General features: G+C 32.1%; 1 protein-coding gene across 6 annotated transcripts in view; it reads right to left on the reverse strand.

The window, feature by feature from the left end:
- Positions 1–1126: 1126 nt before the first annotated feature.
- The window catches only part of LOC118205593 (mitochondrial basic amino acids transporter), a 71824-nt gene continuing 49627 nt past the window's right edge, over positions 1127–23323 (reverse strand). For 4 of the 6 annotated variants that reach the window (XM_085812968.1, XM_085812969.1, XM_085812967.1 and 1 more), the window contains 4 exons: positions 12119–12343; positions 10316–10359; positions 7632–7715; positions 1127–3176 (listed from right to left, as the gene is read on the reverse strand). In XM_085812968.1, the coding sequence (XP_085669094.1) occupies positions 2388–3176; positions 7632–7715; positions 10316–10359; positions 12119–12152 (951 nt within the window). In that variant the 5' untranslated portion in view covers positions 12153–12343 and the 3' untranslated portion in view covers positions 1127–2387. Of the gene's footprint in view, positions 3177–4954; positions 5094–7631; positions 7716–10315; positions 10360–12118; positions 12344–19521; positions 19742–23323 lie in introns of those variants that run through there. The other 2 variants (XM_085812970.1, XM_085812972.1) reach the window with 2 other exon arrangements.

Here is a 23323-nt window from a genome sequence, read left to right on the forward strand (position 1 = left end):
AACGTCGTTTAATTTTGATTTCTGAAATGTAAAATCCTCCGTATGTATTTTAATTTTAAATAAATATTTTGTGCGATTTTCGGAGTTATTTATTTAATTGGGGCCAACATATCAAAAACACAACCGATGGACTTCACATGCTGCAATTTCTACAGATGGCAACATAAAAATAAGCAAATAAGTTCTAGAAATATACATTCTGTAAAAACCTTTTATCTGGAGTCGGCACAGTCCCTTTGCTGCTGGTTAAAAGGAATTCTGCTATAATTGGTTTGCTCGTGGGTTTCGAGTAAATGCGTTTTAACTGATGGAACAATAACGGTAAAGATTTCTGTAAAATTCTAATACTCTTGATGGTTCTGAAGATCATTGCATGTTGGAAGACAGATTGAATAGTGACAAAGTGAATGACAACAGTGACGATGTCGACAACTTGCAATCTGTAGCAGATGGCACATACAACAATTCTATCAACACTAAATGGTTTGAGATCAAAGGAGTAATAGTGGTCAACAATAGCAGTCGGGCAAGATTCAACATACAGGGAAGTATAAGAGATCGCTCTCTTGTTAGATAATGTAATGTTAATATTATAATGTGTTATTACTAAAATACGAATTTCTTTTAAATACGTAATGTTATGACAGTTAACGGTTTATCCATGAATACTTTTCATTTTTTTTTTTTTGTGCTCTTATTGAAACTGTGTCTTTACGAATTTAAATTATTTGCATAGTTTTCCCCCTCTCTGTTTCTGTACAAGAAAATTAATAAAAAAAAGAACGGGGAATATGCGAGTATATACGGTAGTATTTTTACAGCAACTGAGAGTTTTCTTCGTGGAATTGCAAAATAGGAGATTTTAATGAATTTTTTAAAAACATTTAGAGATAAAATGTTATCCCCCTTCAAAAATATTATTTGTGGAGGTTTTTTTTTTCTTTTTTTTTTCTTTTTTTTCTTTTTTCTTTTTTAACCTTATAATTTGGATTTTACAGTATTGAATTTCAGATTTACATTGAGGATAAGAATGCTACAGTTAATTTCTCCAGAAAGGTTCATTCATTAATGCATCTTTATGAAATATGTACATATAAATGTTTTAATCAAGTTGAAAGAGGAGAAATAAGTAAAATATTTTTTATTTCTTCAAAATAAATACGTAAATATAAAGTGATAAAGTATGAACAAAAGCTTGTCTTCTTTGCGAAGTTTTGTACATTTCATAAAATCCGAATGTCAAGAGATGATACAGATATAAAACATTTTTAAAATTTTAATTTCCTATACCTACTTTATTTTAGAAATTGCAAAATATGACTTTGCAGAAGAAAAAAGAATGCAAGAGCAAAAAAGTATCAATAGTATTATTAAAAAATATTAATTTTAAAAATTACAGTTAAATCTTCAATTGCCTCATTAGAGAGTGTGTACTAATTGTAAATGTACAGGAAGGATCTGGAAAGGGTTCTGGTACTGGGGTAAATGTACACTTGAAGGATCTAGAAAGAGACTGATTAACAGACGTATGTCAAATAGCTGTATCTGTTGTATATCAAATAGCTTCAATTCTAGTTTTAGCAAGCTCCATTTTAAGTAGTCGTTCACATTTTGATTTGTATAATTTTTAAAATTATTTGCCTCTTTTGCTATTATATTTTAAGGTTACATGCCGAAAAGAAGTTAAAAAAAGTTCTTTGAAGAAAACGTTTTATATCATAAGTAGAATACATTTATTATATCAATGAACTGCAACTAATGGCTTAGAAATCATGACCCTTGTTAGATTAATGAAATTTTTTTACACATTTCTGAATGATCAAATTTGTATGTTTCTTTACTCTTAATTTAAATTTGTAAACATCATAATTAAGTATACAATATTTTAAATATAGTTAGTTATTGCACTGATTTCCTTAATCATGAGTCAAACTAGATGAAGTATAAATGAAACTAAATTAGGCAAGTTATGACAAATTTCTACATTTTTACTATTTTCAAATGGTAAGACCATTTTAGTAAGTTTTATCCAGTTTAAAATACAGATTTCTGATATATTTCCCATTTATACTTTGTTTGAACATAACACATAACAATTAAAAAAAATTAATTGCCTTTGAAAAAAGCTTTTTGTAAACTTTACATTTTATACTCTTTTCATGTCACAGCACATCAAAGTTAAAAACATAGTAAATGCTAAAAATATTTCTAATTTATAATTTTGAATCAAACTCATTATTATGTTAAAGACATTGTTTCAAGAAATCCATAAATTAGCATTAATCCATATATAGAAAATGCCATATTTATCTATCCATTAAGTATATATGTACAGAAATTCTCCATAGAGTTGATTTATTCATCTTTGCCAAGTGCATGATTTGATATCAGCATGCAAGTGTTTGCATATCTTGATCTAACAATAAAACACTGTTTGCATCTTCTACATCAAGTTTAGAAGCCATTGGCGAATCACATATCATGAAGACCCATGTAAATACAGCAAAAGTTGCAGCATTTGTTGGAAATGCCCTAATTATTGTAGAATTAAGGCCCTTGGTAAACACTTTTAAACCTTCTGATTTATAACTCTTTTTTACACATTCCAAGAAGCCACTGTATTTTCTTTTACCTTCAATCATTCCATCTACTTGTAATCGAGATTTAATTACATCAAAGGGATAAATTACTATCCAGGATATAACTCCTGCTAAGCCACCCACAAAAAGTAATGGCAATGTGTTTACTTTTCCTTTGGAATCTGTTACTTTTTCAGTCAAATATTCATAACCAGCAAAATACACTCCAAATCCAGGTGCATCTCTCATAATTGTACAAAGAAGGCCACGATATAAGCCACGTAAACCTTCACTTTTAAACACCTTTAATAAACAGTCCAGTGGATTTTTATATAGAACTCTATTTTTGGTCCAGTAAGAAACCCTCTGTAAAGGGTTAGCTTGACCTTGTAATTGCATTCTAGTTTTAGCAAGCTCCATTGGGCTTGTAACAAAGCTCTGAACAAGTCCTGCTGCACTCCCAGCCAAAAACTGATTTGACAATGAATTAGGAGAAGCAGAGGCTCTGAGAATATTCCCATAGACTCCAAAAACAATGGCATTCACTGCTGCTAGTCCAGCCATTGGAGAGGACATCCCTTTAAAAAGTCCTTGAAACTAGGGAAAAAAAAACATATACTGAAAAATAATATAAAAATGTTAAAAATGTCATATCATTAATAAACGTATGAAATATTTATATTATACGGAATTTTCCCTTTGCCAGAACTTATGACATACATGTACTTATCAACTGAAATAAATTTAATATAAGGATAATCAGGGGCGTAGCTAGGGTGGTGCAAGGGGAGACATCTGTCTCCGGGGGCAGCATCCATTGCCACAGGACATGGCATCCAAGCGGCCCCAAATTGTTGCTACGAAATTTTTTAATGAAATGTTTACCATTCTTGGCACACAGAAAGGGGCGCGAATTCTTCAGTTGACCCCGAGCGCTGGAATCCTAGCTACGTCACTGAAGAAAATTCACCAAAATTTTTGAATATATTGACCAGTGGCATGCCATTATTAAACTAGAGAGACTAGGCTAGTATCGTAGCATTTTATGTATTAACACTTTCAAGTATATTTTTACTTAACATTCAAAAGCATTAAAACAAACATCATTTTACCTCTTTTAAAACTGCAGGCCATTCGAGTGCAGTTGGGTTTCAAAGAAATGGAAGGAACTTCGGTCTCGCTGTCTGTATGGGAGGAAGGACTAGCTGGCTTTCATATGTTCCCCTAACTGCCTAAGATATGTTGTTATCTGCTGATGGTAGGCCATAAGAAATTTTAATTGTCTCGTACTCTTTATAAGCGAAATTAATTTAATTTTTAATGCCATATTTTAATCTAGTAGCATAAAGCATTCTTAAGGTACGTCAAATGATGCAAATTGAAATACATTGATAAATGCAGTAAGTCCAAGTTTAAGGATAGGGGAAGTGGTATGAAAAGCTAGTCCTATACGAGAAATCATTACCAAGCATGCGCAAGCATGCTCTGATGCTATTTTACCACACTACGCTCATTAGATGTTCGCGTCTTGACCCTACAGACCTGATCACTTGCCTATTATGCCTTTTTGGTTATACATTGTCAAATGCAAAAATAATAATAAAAAGTAGGTTTACTGCAGATTTTCTCATATCATAAAGCCTGAAACATTATACCCATTAGTCTAAAGAGGATGCTTTAGTTTGTTTTATTTGATTATGGCAAAGCCTTGAAGGCTATCTGCCTAAAGGAAGGGATGTCTTCGTGGATAATTGTAAGGGAAACTGTCTTTTAAACACGTTATAACCACAAAATTGCCTACGCAGTCATCCCATTTACCGAGACTCCAAATGGAATATTATATACTTTCAAAATTATTAATAATATGCAAAGTAATCATCTAAAGTACTATCAATTTAAAATTATAATTAAAAGCCTACTTGAAAAAGTGTACAACTTTTGATGAAATACTTTTACGTAAATAAATTATGAAAGTAAATAAAAATATATGCATGTACTGCATTTTATCATTTTAATTTTTGGTTACCATCTGATTTCTAAATAAAATACTTCAACACTGAGATAAACTGAGGATCACAGGTTAAGTCTCCACTGCTCCAGTTATCTTTGTAAATTTAAGTCATAACCATCCTCAGCTGCATCGATGCCATTTAAAATTGCTAACAAGAGATTGCCAGATTAAAGAATCTGGCAGCAAATTTTAGGCAAATAAAGCCTGCTTAACATTGCTTCATTCGGGATAATTTTGCTTCCGCCCTTTTCAATCATCCAATCAAAGCAGTGTTCTTAAATGGCATATAGATGCTACATTTTGATCATTTTACTAGGTATACTGTTACAACAGCTGTTCTTGACAGTTTACATGGAGATCTTACCAATTAAAAGTCATGATGCCAGGATGGAGTTCTGATGTTGCTGATGAACAGTAATGGGATGAATTCATTTTAATCCTAATGAGACTTTAAAACTTGCCAGCTGATGAAAAAGAAAGCGTTGCACTTCTTCAGAAGTATGGTATTTTGCCTAACAAATAGAGAGTGTACAAATTAACATTCTACGAAGAGGTACTTCTTTAACTACCGAATTTTGTAGAAGTGAAATGGGAAAATTTGCGGAAGTGTTAGAATGCGGTGGGATATTAAGCTTCTAATTCAAGGAGAGCTTTCTAACTGTATAATCTATTTTAGATTTAGTGAGCTTGTGCCAAATCAGTTTATTCGCTATTTTATGTAATTTCTGCAATATTTTGTAATTCTTATATTTTTGCAAATTAAAATTTTATTTTTTTAAAGATATTTTTTTTTTATTCACGAATATTTGTATTTTCTATTTTTCTAAGATGTCAAACATTTATTAGATTCTGATACTTTGTTTTCATAAGAAAAAGTAAGAGATCTTTGTTAAAATTTTCATAACTCACTGTAGTTCAGTAATCGTATTAATGTGCCCTTTTTTTAAAAATTGAAATGCTTCAAGAATAATTAGAAAAGGACTTAATTCTCTTTTTATCCTTGAATTCTTCATTAAAAAAACCGCATTTTCATCTATAATCATGTAAACTAATTATCTAAATACAATTCAGAACAGAAAAAATAAGGTACATAACGGCTTCGAAATGGAATTAGCATTGAGATTTTCTGTAAGAAATATGAGGAAGCTTACAAAAAGTCTAGCCGTCGAGTGATTTGCTATAATCAAGCAAACCAGAGCAAACAATATAAAACAATAAATAAGTAGCTTAAAAACTGCTATATTTTATGTGTACTTATAAAATAGTATATTATATATGTAAGATAAAAATATGTAAATCAAAATTATAATTTAAACTAACGGTAAACCTTTAATTCTCCCTCTCTGTTCTAAAAATCGTAATAACTTCTCTGGATTGCGTCATTTCTAGATCATTTCATCTTGCATGGACTGCGCACAACTGATGACGTAACTCTTGGGAAGTGAAACTTATCTAAACTAAACCAAAACCTTCCTCTTGGCGAGCTTTCATATTAGATAACTACACACTTCAGATTGAACTTCTGTGCTGCTTGGTCGCTGTTTCGACGTTCGCTTCCTCTCGCAATAATATCAAAAATGTAAATTTTCTTGAATAGGCACGACTAGAGTGCCAAGTGAATCGTGGCCACAAATGTCAATTGCAAATAAATAAAAATGGAATCAAAACTGCCACGACTGCCAAGTTTCTTATATATTACGAAGTCAACATGCTACATTTATACTATATTAGCATACTACGCAATCAGAATTCTTCCTTTTCAATATCGATCTACTTGTATAATATCTAGGTGTTGCGCATCAACGCTGCTCCGTCTTTTTCTTGTCTTCTTTACATGTATAAAGCTTTGTATTCAATTAAACTTGATAAAAGAAATTCTTAAGGCAAAAGTATCTTTTCATTAGTTAATTATGTGAAAATAATGAAAATTTAATGAATAAAATGCAAACAAAACTTAGACATAACCTGTAATCCAGACAACCTCTAATCCCAAAGTCAGTGGCATATCTAAGGGGAAGCAAGGGAAGATATCTGTTTCCGGGCGTAGCATACAGTGAGCGTCAAATTGATGTTATGAAATTTCAGAATGAAATATTTTTTATTTTTGGCAAACTGGAGACGGGGCAAAATCTTCAGTTGTCCCCGAGTGCTGAAAAGCCTAGCTATGGCTCTCCCCAAGGTGTTTGGATTATTAGAATTCTACTGATACTTCGGAACTTTTGCTCTATTTATATTTAGAGAAGCCTTCCGGCATAATATCATAAAGTCTATGACTTTATTTTGAGAAACTTAGTATAGTTGGAAGTTATAATTAGAAGTATGTATCTACGATCAATATTTAAGGAAGTAAAAATTGTAATCACTTTTTTTGAATTCTTCATTTAAATAATCTAAAATAAGAAAATTAAGGTTCCACATTTTAGTTTCACAAAGTATTTTATTAATATGCTGTGTGCTAAGAAGCTTCAAAAGAAATGATTTTACTGACTTCAGTGGACATGCAAAATTATGTACATTCATAGTTACTTTATTATAAATATTGCAAATTAATTCCGTTTCGAAAAGAAAACAAGAAGAAAAATTAGCCAATTTCAAAATAGCAAGTACTGCAGTTTAAAAAAATGCTGTCTGAACTATGCAATTATTTAAGTGGTATGCGAAAATATTTAACTTCTGTATGATTCACAATTCCTATCGTATTGATTCTGCAAGAATTTTGTCCTGCAAATAAAATGTATAGCACCATTTAGAGCTGATTAAAAGAGATTTATTTATTTATTTATTTATTTTTGATATTCATGAAAATTTTAAACTTTCACACCGCTAGATAAAAATCATGCTTATACAAAGGGATTAAAAACATTTTATCTACTTTTATTCCAAGCAAAGGATGTTGCACTTGAAGGTACAGTTGCCAAATCTCAGGTTTTCATGGCGACTTTTAAGCAAGTTTTGCTAAATTTATGTATTTGATTTTATTGCAATATTTATTATATAACAAATCTATGTATACAGATAAAAATGTTTGAATAGTTACTCACAGATTCTTGCTTTATGATAGTTGATATACAGTGAAATGTCCCTCGGTATATTTTATTATTGCTGTCTTGCGTTTGCAGACGAACCTGTTGGGAAACAAAATTGCAATCATACACATTATCATTTCTTTTCAGTTTACAGTGGCTCATATTTGTTTCCGGACACATGTGTTTTTCAATATTCTTTACAAATATCTGTTACTAAATATTAGAAATCTCACCAAATGAATTTATTTTTCTTTCAAGTATACTATTGATCATTTTTTAAAAAACCTGCTTATTTCGAAAAAAAGGTATTCAAATCGTTTTTGATGAAAACAATAATTTATTCAAATAGTTCTGAAAATGAACTTGCATAAGTAATCGAATATCTTGAACAAATGGTTTGTAAGGAATTTAAGTTAATTTTATTTTCAGCCTTTACTATAACTTCTTTCTTCCACATTCCTCACCAGATGTGAATAAGTAACCCATATTTAACTACGATTCTTCGAATTTTAAGAAACAGCGTGTTTTGGTTGTTAATTTCCTGCCAGCTCTGATAGTTGCAATTTGCTTTACGTTGATGTTCCAGTAGAGTAGTGAGTCAGTTTCTAGTAAAGAAATTCTCCAGTAGAGTAGTGAGTCAGTTTCTAGTAAAGTAATTCTCCAGTAGAGTAGTGAGTCAGTTTCTAGTAAAGTAATTCTCCAGTAGAGTAGTGAGTCAGTTTCTAATAAAGTAATCAACTGTGTAATCTTTGACTATTGTTCCTTATTTAACTTAAATCTGGGTGTTCTATCTAATTGAATCAGCATGAGTTGTGGTTTATTTTGCAGTACAAGAGAGTGCCATTGCGTTCTAAATTCTGTTTAAATAAAAAGGCTATGTTTAACATTCCTAAGACTTATCGTTGTTTCAAAAAGACGTAGCGATAATTTGCTTCACGTTTGTTGTCGTGTTTGGACTAATTAGCATTACATTATAAGTGACAACCCTATAAGTTTATATGTTATAAAAACATGAAAATAACAAGACAATTATTTTGTTGGATATCCTTTAGGTCAAAATAGACTTTTCATGCCTTTTGTCATACATTGAACTAATAATTTTGTGTGAGAATGTTCTATTTTGTTCCATTAACACGCAAGATTTATTTATAGTAGAGCTTTCTAAGAAATGTCATGTTATTTTATTCTTTTTTCTCATCTCCATACATATTTAATAGGATGCAAGTCTAGTAAATATGGAAAACTTCTGATTACTTCAAGACAGTTGTATCATAATCACAAGCATATATTTAGGACTTTATGTTTAGGATCCTTATCCTGATAAAAGATGAACATATTTTACATTTTAGGTTTTTTTCAGATGCTTTTAAGAATTTTTGTATATTTAAGAATATTTATTATTTTTGGAAAAAAACTAAATTTTCCTTCAGAAGCAGCGAAACATTCCCAGAACATTATAAATCCAACCCTCGTGCTTAACAGTAGGCTTTTCTGATTCCTTTCTTATTAAGCTATCGCCATACAGCAATTCATCCCTCCAACACAGACATATTAAATCTCGACTCATCCGCAAATACAACATTACTTCAATGTGCTAAATCTTTGCCTATCAAGCATTCTGTAAACGCCAGACATTTTCCTTGTTGACAAGAATTTTCTTCTTGCTGACCGCTTGCTGTATTTGTGTGTCATAATAACTATTCTAACAGTTTCAGGGTGAACTATTATTGCAAACCATTCGTCCTTGCAAATTTTACAATACTAATTTTTGCGTATTGTTTGATTCTTCATGATATAAATCTCCCATTTCTTCGTATTATGTTAGAATGTGGTCCAGATAAGACATTTTCAACAGTTCCATCCCTTTATTGCATCAAAAACTGCTGAATAATTTACATTAAGAATTTTTTCGGACACTTCAATTACTTTTACCATTTTAAAATTTCTAATAGAAATTATTTAATCTGTAGTGTTTTTCCATGTTCACTTCAGATGCGAAACTCTTATTATATTTTTAAAAATAAATAATAATTTATAAGTGCAGAAGATGGTTCTTGTGATATATTTTCACTTAAAACAAAAATTCTCACAAGAAGCATCATCTGCTGAAACATCTCAACAAAATTGGATTATTATACGAGTTACTGGGTAACATTCGTGAATAAATTATTTTATTACAAGGAATATTTTGACGATATTTATTTTGTAATAAGCAAGGCTTAAAATAGAGAAAAATTCATTCGAAAAAACTATCTGTTTGTATTTTAATATTTAGTGCAAGATCTATGCAAATAAATAATGAATTTCCAAAATACAAATGTCCGAAAGCAAATGTCAGCCATTGTACGTAAATTGCGTTAGTAAAGTTTCCAGATATTTAAATTAAAATGCAGACCATTGATTTTAAATTGCATGTGTCGCATGCTTTCCCTCTAAAATTATTTATTTGCTTTAAACTCTTACTAGTTTTGTAAAATATCACTAGGAAACTTATTTTTAAAAATAATATGTCCTGACTTTATGATATTAATGTTACAAAAAGAACATAGTACGTTATAAATATTTTCTCTTTCTGTACACAGTTAGGAAACACGTAAAATTTTATATGGCTAAATTCACTCAACTGCAGCAGTCATTTGCTTTTTTTGCTTTTTAATATTTAGGAATTTATCAGTAGTTATATAAAATGAGAAAAATACCTTAACAGTATCAAAAGGATGACCAACTAGTACACCAGCACAACCTAAAAAAAGTAATTATTATTCGTAAAATGAACAAAAGCAAACATAAAACTACATAATTTATTATTGCTTTTAAATAATATTTGAAATTTTAAACTAATGTTTAACAAATATCTTTGGTAAATTTCTTTCTTTTTACAAGTCTTTGGTATACATTTTTTTTTTGAAAAATAAATTATTACTTTTTTCAATAAATTTTTTCTTTCTACAGTCATATGTTTTTAGTCTTTTCAACTATAGGTGTTCTAAAGAAGATTTTAAAGTGTGAAAAATAGTTGCTGATAAAAAAGAAATGAGGAAGAGAGAAGAGGAATTGCTTATTCAAAATGATTTTAAGCGTGTTTGAAAATGCAACAATAATAAAAGTTAATGATTTGCTATTTGAAACGAGAGACTTCATATGTAAAAATATGCATGAAAAATTTTTGTCATGAAATTCACCGAGTAAGTTACTTTATGCAATGTAAGCTAACTATTTCACAGCTAATTAGAAATGAATTATTTCAGATCGGATTTCCGTTAGCGGAACCAGATTGCTGCAAGGTTTCTTTTAATAGTTTTTCGCTTTTACAAGTCTAAATATGAGCCCATTTTCTGTAGTAATCTTCGCAAAAGCATCTCTTGGCCAGGGACTTCAAGGTGGTTGATGTAAATCTCAAGAGTCAAAGGCACATCATGAAGGGTCTATTCGAAATCGGGGGTCGATGGAAATAAAAGATAAAGACTTAAAAATATACACAGAGGATATTTAAAACAATAGAAATGATTTTAAATTGCTCTTTGATGATTCAGAAAACATGCATACTCCAGACTGGGTTATAGTGCCAGTTTCAACAGAAATTGAAGGCATGGAATATAACTTAAAAAAGGAATTTATTTGATTGTCAGTTGATGTTAAAGCTAAGAAACTCTTAGAAATATGGCCTTAAAGTACTTTCGGACAAACGTAAATGCACAAAAAATACTCTAAACTTTCTGAAGTGGTAATTTCACTTTTGCTAGCACTTCAAAACATGTATATGGTTTGTAGCCTGCTTTGTGCACGCTAATTCCATCTTAGTAAAAAAGGGAAATAAGTTAGACATAAATTCCTCAGAGATTCAAGTGTGAAATTCAATTATCTCGAGCCACACGGATTTAGTCTTGAAAAAAGTCACTAAGCTACCCCGTCACATTGGCAGTACCAATCAACCATAAAAATTTATTATAATTCCTCTCATTGACATAAATGTATTATATGTAGGTAATTTAAAAACATAAACAGCTTATAAAAATCCCATCAGCTTTTTTTAAAAAAGAAACCTATTACAACTACATGTTTAAGTGGAAGGGGTTGATAAAGAGTTCAGAAATTCTTGAAATGTTTTCCGAGCCTGCTGCCATAGGCAGCGAATTTTTTAGTGCTTTACCAATAATTCAGTAAATTTTAAAAAACTTTTCTTATGAAAATAAACAATTAAATGCTTATTACCTAATTCTACAAAATAAGTAAATTAAGTGGTACATTTGTAACTAATGTGGAAACAGTACTTTAATTGCTTACTTATTTTAAACTCGGTAACAGTTTCATTAAAATAACATATTTCGCAGCATTATTTTAGAGTAAAGGGAATTAAACAAGAGTATTTATGTATTTATCATTTCGAATTAAATTCCAGCTACTTGCCAAGCACTAAAAGCCTACGTTAACAAAAAGCAAGAAACACAGAAGAAGACAAAATAATAACAACCAAAAAAAAAAAAAAAAAAAGGTTAACTTACCTCCAAGACAACCTGCATAGAAATCAACTGCCATGTTGCTTTTCGAAAGCCGAATTTCGTTCGATAGAGGAAAAAGTCACCCACGGTTCGCTAATTCTAATGAAAAAAGACGTCTTCGTAAGCCATTGGAACTGCCAATCCAGCACCCGCACAAGGAGTTGGCGCATACTATCACATAGAGATACATTGAGCAGATTGTTTTATGGAATGGGTAATTGCCAGGAACTGAAAACGTTAAAAGAGCAATTTAAGCAAGCAGAAAGTCTTAATATTATTCTTAATTCTTGAGCAGTTAATTTTGAAATGCACATAAACCAAACGTGTTGCATGTTCATGGGATAAACACGTGTTTTAGGAGATAAGGTCTACATCAGGCAAACAAATCGACGTAGCTTGAATCAATAACAAGATTGCCCGCCAAGATATTCATATCGAGTAGAATGAAGTGAATGATCTTAGTTAAAAGTTCACAAATGTTGGCGTTTAAGCTGAAATAAAGTTGGGTAGAAAAGCAGCAAGAGTTTAAGACGGCACGTATCTCTTTCATATATTTGGGGGACCGTTTGTTTATTTTTTGTGAAGGTAAAGCTCACCTACGATTTATACTAAAAGAGTTTTATTTAAGTATTATTAGAATGTTTCAAACTCATTTTGAAAGTAGAGGAATCTTTTCTGTTAAAGGACAACACGTGCCAGGCGGCTTTCAGAAGAAAGCTATATGTGCCAACTTGATACTTCCATTGAGAAAAAATTATCAGTTCATTTAGACTGCGGCATATTTTTTTAAAACCTAAGAGCTCTCTTAGGCAGAGGCAGTTGAGCTGCACCCAGCGGCAGAATTTAGGGGCTCCAAAAATTTTAGAATTTAGAGAAATACCAAGCAACAAAATTTAGAGGTAGCACAATTTTTAGAATTTAGATGGAGTACTGGGTAGTAGAATTTACGAGAGAAAAATTTTCAGAATTTAATGAGGAGTCGGATATCAGGACCCTCAGAGGCACTTTTTATTGGCCGCTTAAAAAACACTATATTGAAAATCCAGTGAAACCTCGGTTCACGAATTTAATTCCTTCCTGAAGGCTGTTCGTGAACAAAAACAGTTTTCTCCATAGGAATTAATATAAAATGGATTAATTTGTTCTTGGAACACCTGTGATGGCTTATTTAAAATTTTACGACAAGGCTTTTTCCGCAAGTTCATAACCTAAAACCAGTAGAAATCGGTAAATAAATAAATAAAAAAAAAACAAGCATTTAATTTTACTGTACTTGTACGAAGAGGTGTTCAGACGGTAAAATTCCTTTCATAAAAACAACAGGTCTTAAGGCGGCATCTTCTTGTACCTTTTCTTTATACCTGACACTCACCGAGTCTTCGTTTTAATAAAAAATTGTGCAGTGTGATTCTTTGTTGCCTACGTTTTAATGATATGTTTCTAAAGTGGTTTGGTTTATTACAGCAAAGCTCACCAGGGCCAGTTGTCTAAGAGAAAGAATGCCTTCGTGAAGAGCTTTTTAAGGTTTCTGAAGAGAGACATGCAATTGTCATTGAAAATGTTTATGCTGTAGGTTGCTACTACTTTATCAAGGAAATATTGATACTCGAAAACTGCATGTTATTCCATTTTGCATAAATTTCACTGATCAGCGAAACTAAAATAATTGTTTTCTTTCTCTTCGTTTGAAGACATTTCTTCTACAGGCGTTCTTTTGCTTCTGTTGTTGTCCTTATTTGTTCAGCTCATTTTCATGGTCCATCTGTACTAGCTTCTCCGCGTCTTCACTGTTAACTTCCTAGTCCATGAGTTTACTTAAGATACAGCGGCAGATCTAAATCAAGAGTAGCTAATCAACACATCATCAGTATCTTAAATAAATAAAAAAATACTCTTTTTCAAAGAGCTCAAAGTGTCAGCTGCATTGGAATCTGGCTATAACTTCAGCCAGGTCAAATTCATCAGTCTGTAATTCATTTTTTCCCAGGCTTCATTAATGAGAATTAAGAAATAAAGACCATTAAAATTATATTTTTAGATGTTCCGGAGTATGAATTATGTAGCATAGGTTGAGACAAAATAATTTTGAGAATCATATGTTATCAACTTTAGTGTTCGAAATTCGAGACACTTTACTTCGTCTGAGGCGTTTTTTATTCACATAATTTGGTAGCGAACTAGTATATTGTTAAAGCTTTCAGGATCTGAGGTTTCACTATTCTTACTTAAACGATAACACAGGCACAAAAGACAAGAACACAGCCGTGGCCAACAGTCAACACTGATATATATGTATTTACTCGCTTATTTCATCTGTTTTTTTTTTTTTTACTAAATTGTTTTTTGAAATTCGGAAAAAGTACAAGGTGTTTCTGAAGCAACGGCTTAAACGATAAATATAGCACATTCAAAGCAGGGAGACACTAATATTAGCATATTATTTATTTCAAAAGAACTTGTCACTTTCAATAGTATTCTTTTTACTTAAAGTAATTTCGAACATTTTACATTGCCACCATAAATCAGAAGTTTCTGAATCATAAGCTGAAAAAACTAGTTGAGAAATTACTCGAAGGCAGTGGCGTACCTAGAACATAAGCCGCCTGGGAGGTCTCTGGGTTTTTCCTGGGGCGATCCCTGAATTTTCCGCCGCTCTTGATATACAAAAAAATAATTTAAGAAAAAGTTCAGAATTACCCGAAGGGAAATAAATTAAAACTGCGTTTTATTTTTGAAAGAAAACTTGCAACTAATTCCAACATTTAAAAATTAATCTTTTTTTTTTTTTTTTTTTGTTTTTTTTTTGTTTTTTTTTGTTTTGTTTTGTTTCTTCGCGATGGTATTGTAAAAATCTATTTGACTGCTCATGTTGCTGCTATGTAGACATTTCAGAAAGATTTCTTAAATGCAGAGTAAAGATTTGTAGTTTTAAAAGTACTTTTACTTAGAAAACACTTCTAAAAAATATCAACATTTACAGCAATTTAGACTAAAATTCCCAGTAGTATTACAATATTTAGATGTACAATAGATCGTGCTTTAAAATAAATTGCAAAAATTCAAAAGGACTACCTTCCACATTTCTGATTTCTGTTTTTCCTTGGGATAACGGAAGTAAAATTATAAAAGATTGAAATTCCTCTTAACAAGAAATTCTTCCGTATTAATGTCATCGTGATTGTAATTTAGTTAATATTCATAATTTTCATTCAAACGTTCGACGGAGTAAAACAAGAACTGTTAACTTCCTAACCATGGTATTACTTGAGACACAGTATCATAAATAACAACAACAACAAAAAAAAAAAAAAAAAAAAAAAAAAAGAGTGAAATCTCGTAGTGGGTACCTTGAAAACTTCATTTAGAACAAAAACTATTTTTTTTTTTTTATATAATTTTATTCCGATGGCAATTTAGAATTTCATTATTCTTCACCTTCCTCGAAGATCTGCATGACTTACCTCTATACAATATTCCATTCGGAAAATGCCACACCTAAAATTATGCTGCTCAGGACGAACCGCTATTTCCACCTCCCTGCAGTGTGCGAAGGGGGGTTAAATTTTATTTGATTACATCTAAGCACTCAAGGGCTATCTGCGTAAGGGGTGGGATGCTTCGTGGAGGGCATTCTAAGGGAAACCGGCTCGTACACACGTTACACATGCGAAAAACCACGAAAAAACACATGTAGGCGTTGGAAGAGAAATATTCTACTTAATCCTTATATAAAAAATTGACATTTTTCTTGTACAATTCTCCCTTGAGAAATAGTCGCTTGGATAAATTTGTTGAACAATTTTAGTTCGACACCAGTTCGGATTCTGCGATGAACAGACTACATAATCTTTTTTGTGGTTCTTCTCCACTTGTAACCTCAATATGAGCCATTATTTTTTTCTGTTAGAAAGTCCTTCGCAAAGACATCTCTTTGCTTGAGGAAGGTAATGGATCCGAGGGTATAAGGCCTTTATTTGCTCAGCCAGATAGCCCTTGCGCTCTTTTCCATACCGACTGAACTGAATAGTAAACAAACTTTCATAATTTGCTACACGTACACGGGAATATATGAATTGATTAAACAAATTTTGATTACGTAGAGAAAGAAATGCTGCTTAAAATTAACATCCTCCTGCAGTTTCCCTCTGAAAGGAACTTATAGAAACCATGTTTTTCAAATTTGCTTCTTTATCAAAGCTTAATTTAGGCATTTAAAAATCCATTGCCTGATGCCGAATTCACCTGATGCTTCATTTCAAAGCTTAGTTATATCTAACATCAGCCAAAGCTTCAGCTATGTTTCTAAAAATTCCTCTTTCTCAAGAGCAAAAATTTTTTTCTGCTGAAGTAGAGGGTCTAGTTGCTGAAGTAGAGGGTCTAATTTACGTTTTTTACACATTTTAAATGCTTGTAACTTCTTTAAAAAAAGATTATTTGAACTCTGTTCTTTGCATACGATGTAGTTACGTGTATGATATGTTATGAGAGTAAAAAGACAAATTCAATATTTTGGTTAATTTTTAGCTATTTTAAAGTCCACCGTCCCCTTAACACAGTCCTAAGTACAGCGAGCTTTCAGTGTTGCCTAGTTAACATTACGGTCATTTTCTTTTTATGCGAGAGACACGCAGAGTCATGAGAAATCTAGTCACTTCTAAAACATAGGCTAAAGTCTGGACCTTCTATCGTAGGCAGTAATCGGTTCATATTGTTTGATTTTTTATTAAACAATCTAAAAATACATGCATACTTCTGGCGATTAACAATTCAAAACTGAAGTCGGAAAATAGTTGTAAAACTTGGTAATTTTGGAATAAAATTAAATGATTTACTTAGTCGAAACCATTGTATGGATGAAAAATATGCGAGTATAAAGGTGTTTACTAGATTCAATCACGGCCAGCGCCAAACACGACCGAACAGCAGAATTTATGGGCAGCAAAAATTTTAGAATCAAGCGAAGAAGCAAGCAAGAAAATTTAGGATGGCAGAGTTTTTAGAATTTAGGGCATGCACTAACCAGTGGAATTTAGGAGCGTCAAAACTTTCAGAATTTATGGAAGAATCGAGTAGCAGAACTTAGGACCCGCGAAGATCGTACTAGGCGGCAAAATGCTTAGAGCTGGTCCTGGATTTAATCCACACCCATACCATGTTTTGAAGTTAACAGTAAGAAACAGAACTAAATGTAACAAGGTAATTACCAACATCTTTTCTTCCCCCTGTTTTGGTGTATTACAGCACTTATATAATTTTGTTTTAATGTGCATATTATTATTATCAGCAATAGATTGATTGATTTTTTAAAGAAATTTTCTTCCAAGTTTCCGCCAAAGAAAATTTAAGATGCAAAGAAAAATTTAAGATTCAATGCCTGCTAGAAAACACGCATTGAAAAAATACAATTGAAGCAATAGGACTGATTAATGTGCTTTAATTGTAATAAAAATTAAAGAGAATGTAAAAGGAAGAGATTGCTGTCAGACAACGATTTGAAGTGCATCACCGTTCACTAAACTTTATACTACACATATAGTATATACAAGGTGATAAAAATATCTCGCAAAACTTTCGTGTAAAGGCAGGTAGCCGAACTGGAATAAGTAGATTCTGTAATGGAAATATGCGCGGAGAAATGGCGTTGTTAAGCTCTAAGTAAAAGCACTGCTGGCGTAAATTGTTACTCCCCTTTTGCTTTTCTAGTGGTATGCATCGCTGCACGAAAGTGAAACTTCATGATTTACATTTCATTTGCGGTGATGCAAGCGGAAACGGAGCAACTGTTCAAAAGGAGTTATTGAGGAATCTTTTTCTGTACCTTCTTTAAGCAGCTGCTCCGTTTTAACCGCGGCGCCGAATTTCGCTATCGTGTGGGGATGAATACCATTCAGAAACCGCACGCGGAACCATGATTTTCGGCAGAAAAACGCTATTATCTACTGTTCAACAACGGTAAATTACTAAAATTTAAAAATTTAATTTTAGCTTCAGACCCCTTAATTTTAGTAGGAAAATTTTCCTTTTCAAATTTCACATCAATAAACCAAACTATTTCATTTCAACTAAAATTTAATCCGTAAGCATTAACTGCTGACCTGTTTGAGAAAACGCTTCGTTAATAAAAAATATCTAATTGCAGCATACATTTCTCTAACCCGCTGCACATTATATAAAGAAAAATACGAACAATCTTTATAATATTTTAAAACGCCGAAAACTCTTCCAACCAAGCCGAAATTAAAACTTTTGTGTAATTTAGATGTCTATCACTTAAAATTATACTTTTCTAAAAAAGGAAGAATCAAATATTTCGATCCGGAAATCAATTACTATTTACCAATGTGATGGGAAAAAAAAAAAAAAAAAAAAAAAAAAACAAAACTGAATGATTTTTATCAAACCGCCAAAATTTGGTAAACTAGTTTGGAAATTCCAAAACAACTCATGTGAAATTTTTTCCTCTCTACCTAATGTTACAGAGATCAAAATTTTTTGACGATTAAAATAATGTTATGAGAGAAAATATCAATACTAAATAATAATAAAACTGCTTCGAATTTTAAACCTTTTTTTTTTTAGTCCAAAGGGATTTGAATCTCGAAGGACTATTAGTTTCGTTTTGGCATTTTGCGTCGGACTCATAAATGTCGGTTCACTTTTCAAACTGTTGCCACAAAATGTTAGAGTCCTGCATTATATTTGAAGAAATTAAATAATGAAAAATCTGCATAAATGTATGTATATTTCTCGTATTGTGATAAAACAACGGTACATAGAGTCATCGAATTTTGAATAACGTAATCCTCCAACGAATATGAGCATGTGGAAGACCAAATTTGAAATTTGAAATTTGTTTTATGATCGATTTCCTATTTTTTAAAACTTTGACGAATTTTTGATTAATAAACTCAAGGATTTCAAAGCGAGCAATGGCAACGTTGTGCAGAAAAAACATTTTTATCTCCAGCGCGTGAGTCTCTGTATCGGAAATTCTAAAGATATGCTCGTTTTAAAACTATTTTGCGATATTGCTGTTGCACTGGATCTTATGGTTTAAGTGCGAGGAACATGATATTTAATAAAGAAAGGTAACACACAAAATGTTAAAAAAACGCCCCTTTGGACGTAATTTAAAATCTGAAACATTTCAGATTTTTTTTTTTTTTTTTTTTTTTTTTTTTTTTTGAATAGAGTACAGTCATAGCAGTACAGTATGTGAAAAGTTTCAAAAAAGTCCGGTTCGCAAAAAAATCAAAACCTGGTTTCAAGATTTAATCCAAACAGGGAAACGAAGTAAAATATAACTTTGTAAAAAACATAATGTGGGATGGCATCGTTCATTATAATCGGACAAGCTGTGAGACAAGCTGTGAGATGACGCAACAAGCTGTGAGAATAAATCTTACTTTTCCGATGATAGGAGTCAGACGATTCCGCCATTAAGACGATGATGCAACTGAAAGATGTTTGCATGTAAAAGACGGTCGATTCTCTTCATCTGTAAATATCATCTATTTCCTTCTACACATGTAATCATTTTGTAGTCTGTAGCAACTATTCATGTTTCATTAAATTATCGAGTTTTCCATAAATCGGACTAGCTTATTAGCCCCTAGACAGCCACCTAAGAAGTAAGTTTACAGATATTATATTCCTAGACAGTAAGTACCGATCCTACAATAATAATTCATAAAAATGAAATTTAACATTTTGATATGGTTTTTTAACTATTTGCATAGTTTTCTTCTAGCTGGAACTTGTCTTCAGTTTCTTTATATGTTTAGATCTCCCAGTGACCGAGCAGATAAGACAAAATTTTAAGTAATTTGACCCGTTTGGATTACCGGAGCACGCGGGCTTTTATGGCTGTTCTTATGTAGAACGTGAATAAGAAACAGTTTCCTTTAGAAAGATAATCCACGAATGCATCCCTTCCCATAGGCAAAAATAGCCGTTGCATGTCTTACTGTCATCAGATAAATATAAAAATCCAGTCTCTTATTTGCTTCGTTACTTTTTTTATTCAAAGGATTTTTTCATGATTTTTTTCGGGAACTTCTATATATAAATTTAGTGTTCTTGTATTTTTATTTTCAGAATCCCAATATTTTGCAGAGATCCGCCTATGTCTACAACTGTTAACCAGTGACCTATGCCAAATGGAACACCGATTTCACATAACATGTTCATTATAACATAGGTAATAATAATAGTAGACATGGCAACATTATTTCTGTGCTAATTTAATACCTTAGTTCTGCCTTTTATGTCAGAGTTGTTAATCTGATTATTCTCATGAAAAATTAAATCATGTTATCATATTGTTGCGTGCGTACGCAACAATATGATAACGGGTTCATTTGGAATTGAATGCACAAGTCCGATGAAAAATGAATAAGATATATTATTATCACAAATAAATAAAACACAATACTTTAATTTTCTCAGATATTCGTGCAATATTACAACATCTCACAGTAGTTATCTTTTAACTACTCAAACGTTCAAGAAAACTTAATTCAAAACAGCTAAAGAAAGTAATCCGCGAATTCGCTACAGTTAACAAGAGCAGTTTTCTAAGCAAACAACAACAAACTAATTAATGATCGAATTGAGAGGTTTTCCTCCTTTGTATAACATTTTTGAATCCCGTGCGAGAATTTTCTGAAACTTTCTCAAAATCAAAAAGAGATATTTATTTATTTATTTAAATGCTAAATGCACGTGCTCCTGTATTTTTAACTTCCCCGCTTAGCTTTCCTTTAATATTCGTCACGCGCTGCACTGCACGAGGAATAAAACAGTTTAATTTATAATTCAACAAACATTAGCTATTTAAATACGAAATCCGTAACAATATGCTATGAATTTCCACTTCTCTATTTAAAATTAATTTGAGTAGTTTCCCGGAAGTAGAAAAATTCATTTGTTATTTATTAAATTTTCTAAACATTGTTGAGATCATGACCATCTTTTGAATCTGAATAATCGTTGAAAATGTTTATGTATGCATGATCGATTTTTTGCATTTCGAATTCTTCAGCCATGGATCTGATATAAATGCTATCTGCATAATATATATATTACCTTCTGCTAATACTTTACTATCAAGAGATCTGAATATGCAACTATGTGTGAACTACGTTAATAAATTTTGGCGCTCGTGAAAAGAACATCGTAAAGCAACAGGTGGTTATTGTCAGGAGATTCCGTTTTCCGCCATCTCAAAACATTGTCCTGAATTGCAGATACAGAGGATTATAAGAGCAACATTCATCAAGTGCTTCAAAATCTAAAATTAAGGAATTTAACGGGGTTACGCACAGGTTTTCAGTGCTTTGAACAGCCTTAAAATTTGTCATCCAAACGATCATCAGTAACTAATGGTCATTTGGATGACTATATCTATTGATTGAATGTATGCGGAAAGTTAGTTCAAGAAAGAAAAATCGAAATAGGAAATTCTAGAGAGATTTAGCTCATATAGGATTAAAATTATTGTAGTATAAAAAGCGAAAAAGAGCGTCAGGAATCTCATTTGTTCCCATTCCTCAACTTCAATAGTCGCTTATTTTGTAGAGACATTAGGTTATTTCGAAGCAGGAGAGATGAAAAATGAGCAACGCCTTCGCCGGGACTCGAACCACGGGGCTCTCGAATACGCGCCTAGCGTGTTGACCACTACACTACGAAGGCGTGCTAAGAAGGCTGGTGAAATACCTTATATACTACCCCTTTTAAAGGGAGACTGGGGATAAGGGGACCCAGTCGCCAAATCCTGGGGGTGGAGAATCGTCATCCACCATCCTTTTAGTTCGGGCGTCACTGTAGACAAATTTGGTTATTTCGAAGCAGCAGCAACTCAGATAAACCCCAGTGCCAACGGCCCGGCGCACTGCAACCATCCGTCGTCCTAACAAATCCCACACATACTCTATGAAATTGAGCTCCGGCGGTCTAACAGGCCACGGCAGGTATGGAATGGTTTCCCTCTCCAGATGACTCCACTGTACTCCAGCTGTATGCGGGCGAGCGTTATTGTCCATTAATATCGCGTCGGTACCCACTGCAGCGATAAAACGAAGCACAAGAGGTCGCAGAATTTCATAATGATATCAGTCAGCTGTGACGGAAACAAGTAGAAGTTTGCGTAGATTTCGGTGCGGCCGTTCTTTTTATCCCAGTCCATAGAAATAAGCGTTCTGTCAGTTTTTATGTTTTAAGTAGTGCCTCTTGCGTTTAAAATAAGCCTTTGAAGATTTAATAAAAGTTTTTCTCCACCCGGACGTAGAACGGATATTTCAGCTAGTTTTAAAATGAAGTAAAAACATGTGTTTTATTTTTTGAGTAAATATGGAAAAGCATGCGAGGGTTAGCTATTCAAAGGGGACGGATACTGTTCTTGAATGCTCTCTCGAAGACGAGGCTTTTCAACTAGGGAAGAATTCTCCTCTCTGAGGAATTGCCTAGTTACTGAAGGGTTCCCCCTGTCATCCTAACTTTTCTGAAAAGTGATCAGCCTGACTTTTTTTAAAATCATCTAAATCTAAATAAATGTGCATGTATTTTTTGAGTTTTGGAAAGATTGAAATGATTTTTTTAGCAATCATAAAAGGGATGAATGGAGTACAATAGATTGAGAACCACTGCTGTAGGGCAACTAGTTCTTTACATATAAGGGAAAATATTAGCCACCCCATTTGCCGGGCTTCAAATCCAGGTCGAACAACCAGTATGTCAGCGGTCTTATCCACGGGCCACCAGTAAGCACTAAAGTAAAAATACATAAATATGTAAAATTAAACTTCCTTTCCAGTTAATTTTTAATTTTAAATTTAGATTAAGCTCTGAAATTAAAGAGAAAACTCTAAAATTCAATTTTAATCTTTTTTAATACCAGTTTATAAATTGTTATGTTTAACCCTTTAAAGGAAGTCTGTCAATTTTTCAACCTCTTAATAAATGTTAATTCTTCTGTAGCAAAAGTTGTAATCTTGAGTTTCTAGTGTTTCCTTTTAATTCTAAATGGCTACGAATGCTCAATGTTTTGCAGTTATGAAATGAATATATCTCGTTCAAAGGTATGATGTTTGAAGATACATAAATTATATTGGAGGGGAGGGGAGAAAATTCAAAATCTTCAAATATATGAAGTAAACATGCTGAACTTTATATATTTACCGCATTTCAATCAATACTAGTTAGTAA

Source organism: Stegodyphus dumicola, chromosome 3 (genome assembly GCF_044657685.1).
Source record: "Stegodyphus dumicola isolate Sdum_Otavi_A_Nest chromosome 3, ASM4465768v1".
Lineage (NCBI taxonomy): Eukaryota > Metazoa > Arthropoda > Arachnida > Araneae > Eresidae > Stegodyphus > Stegodyphus dumicola.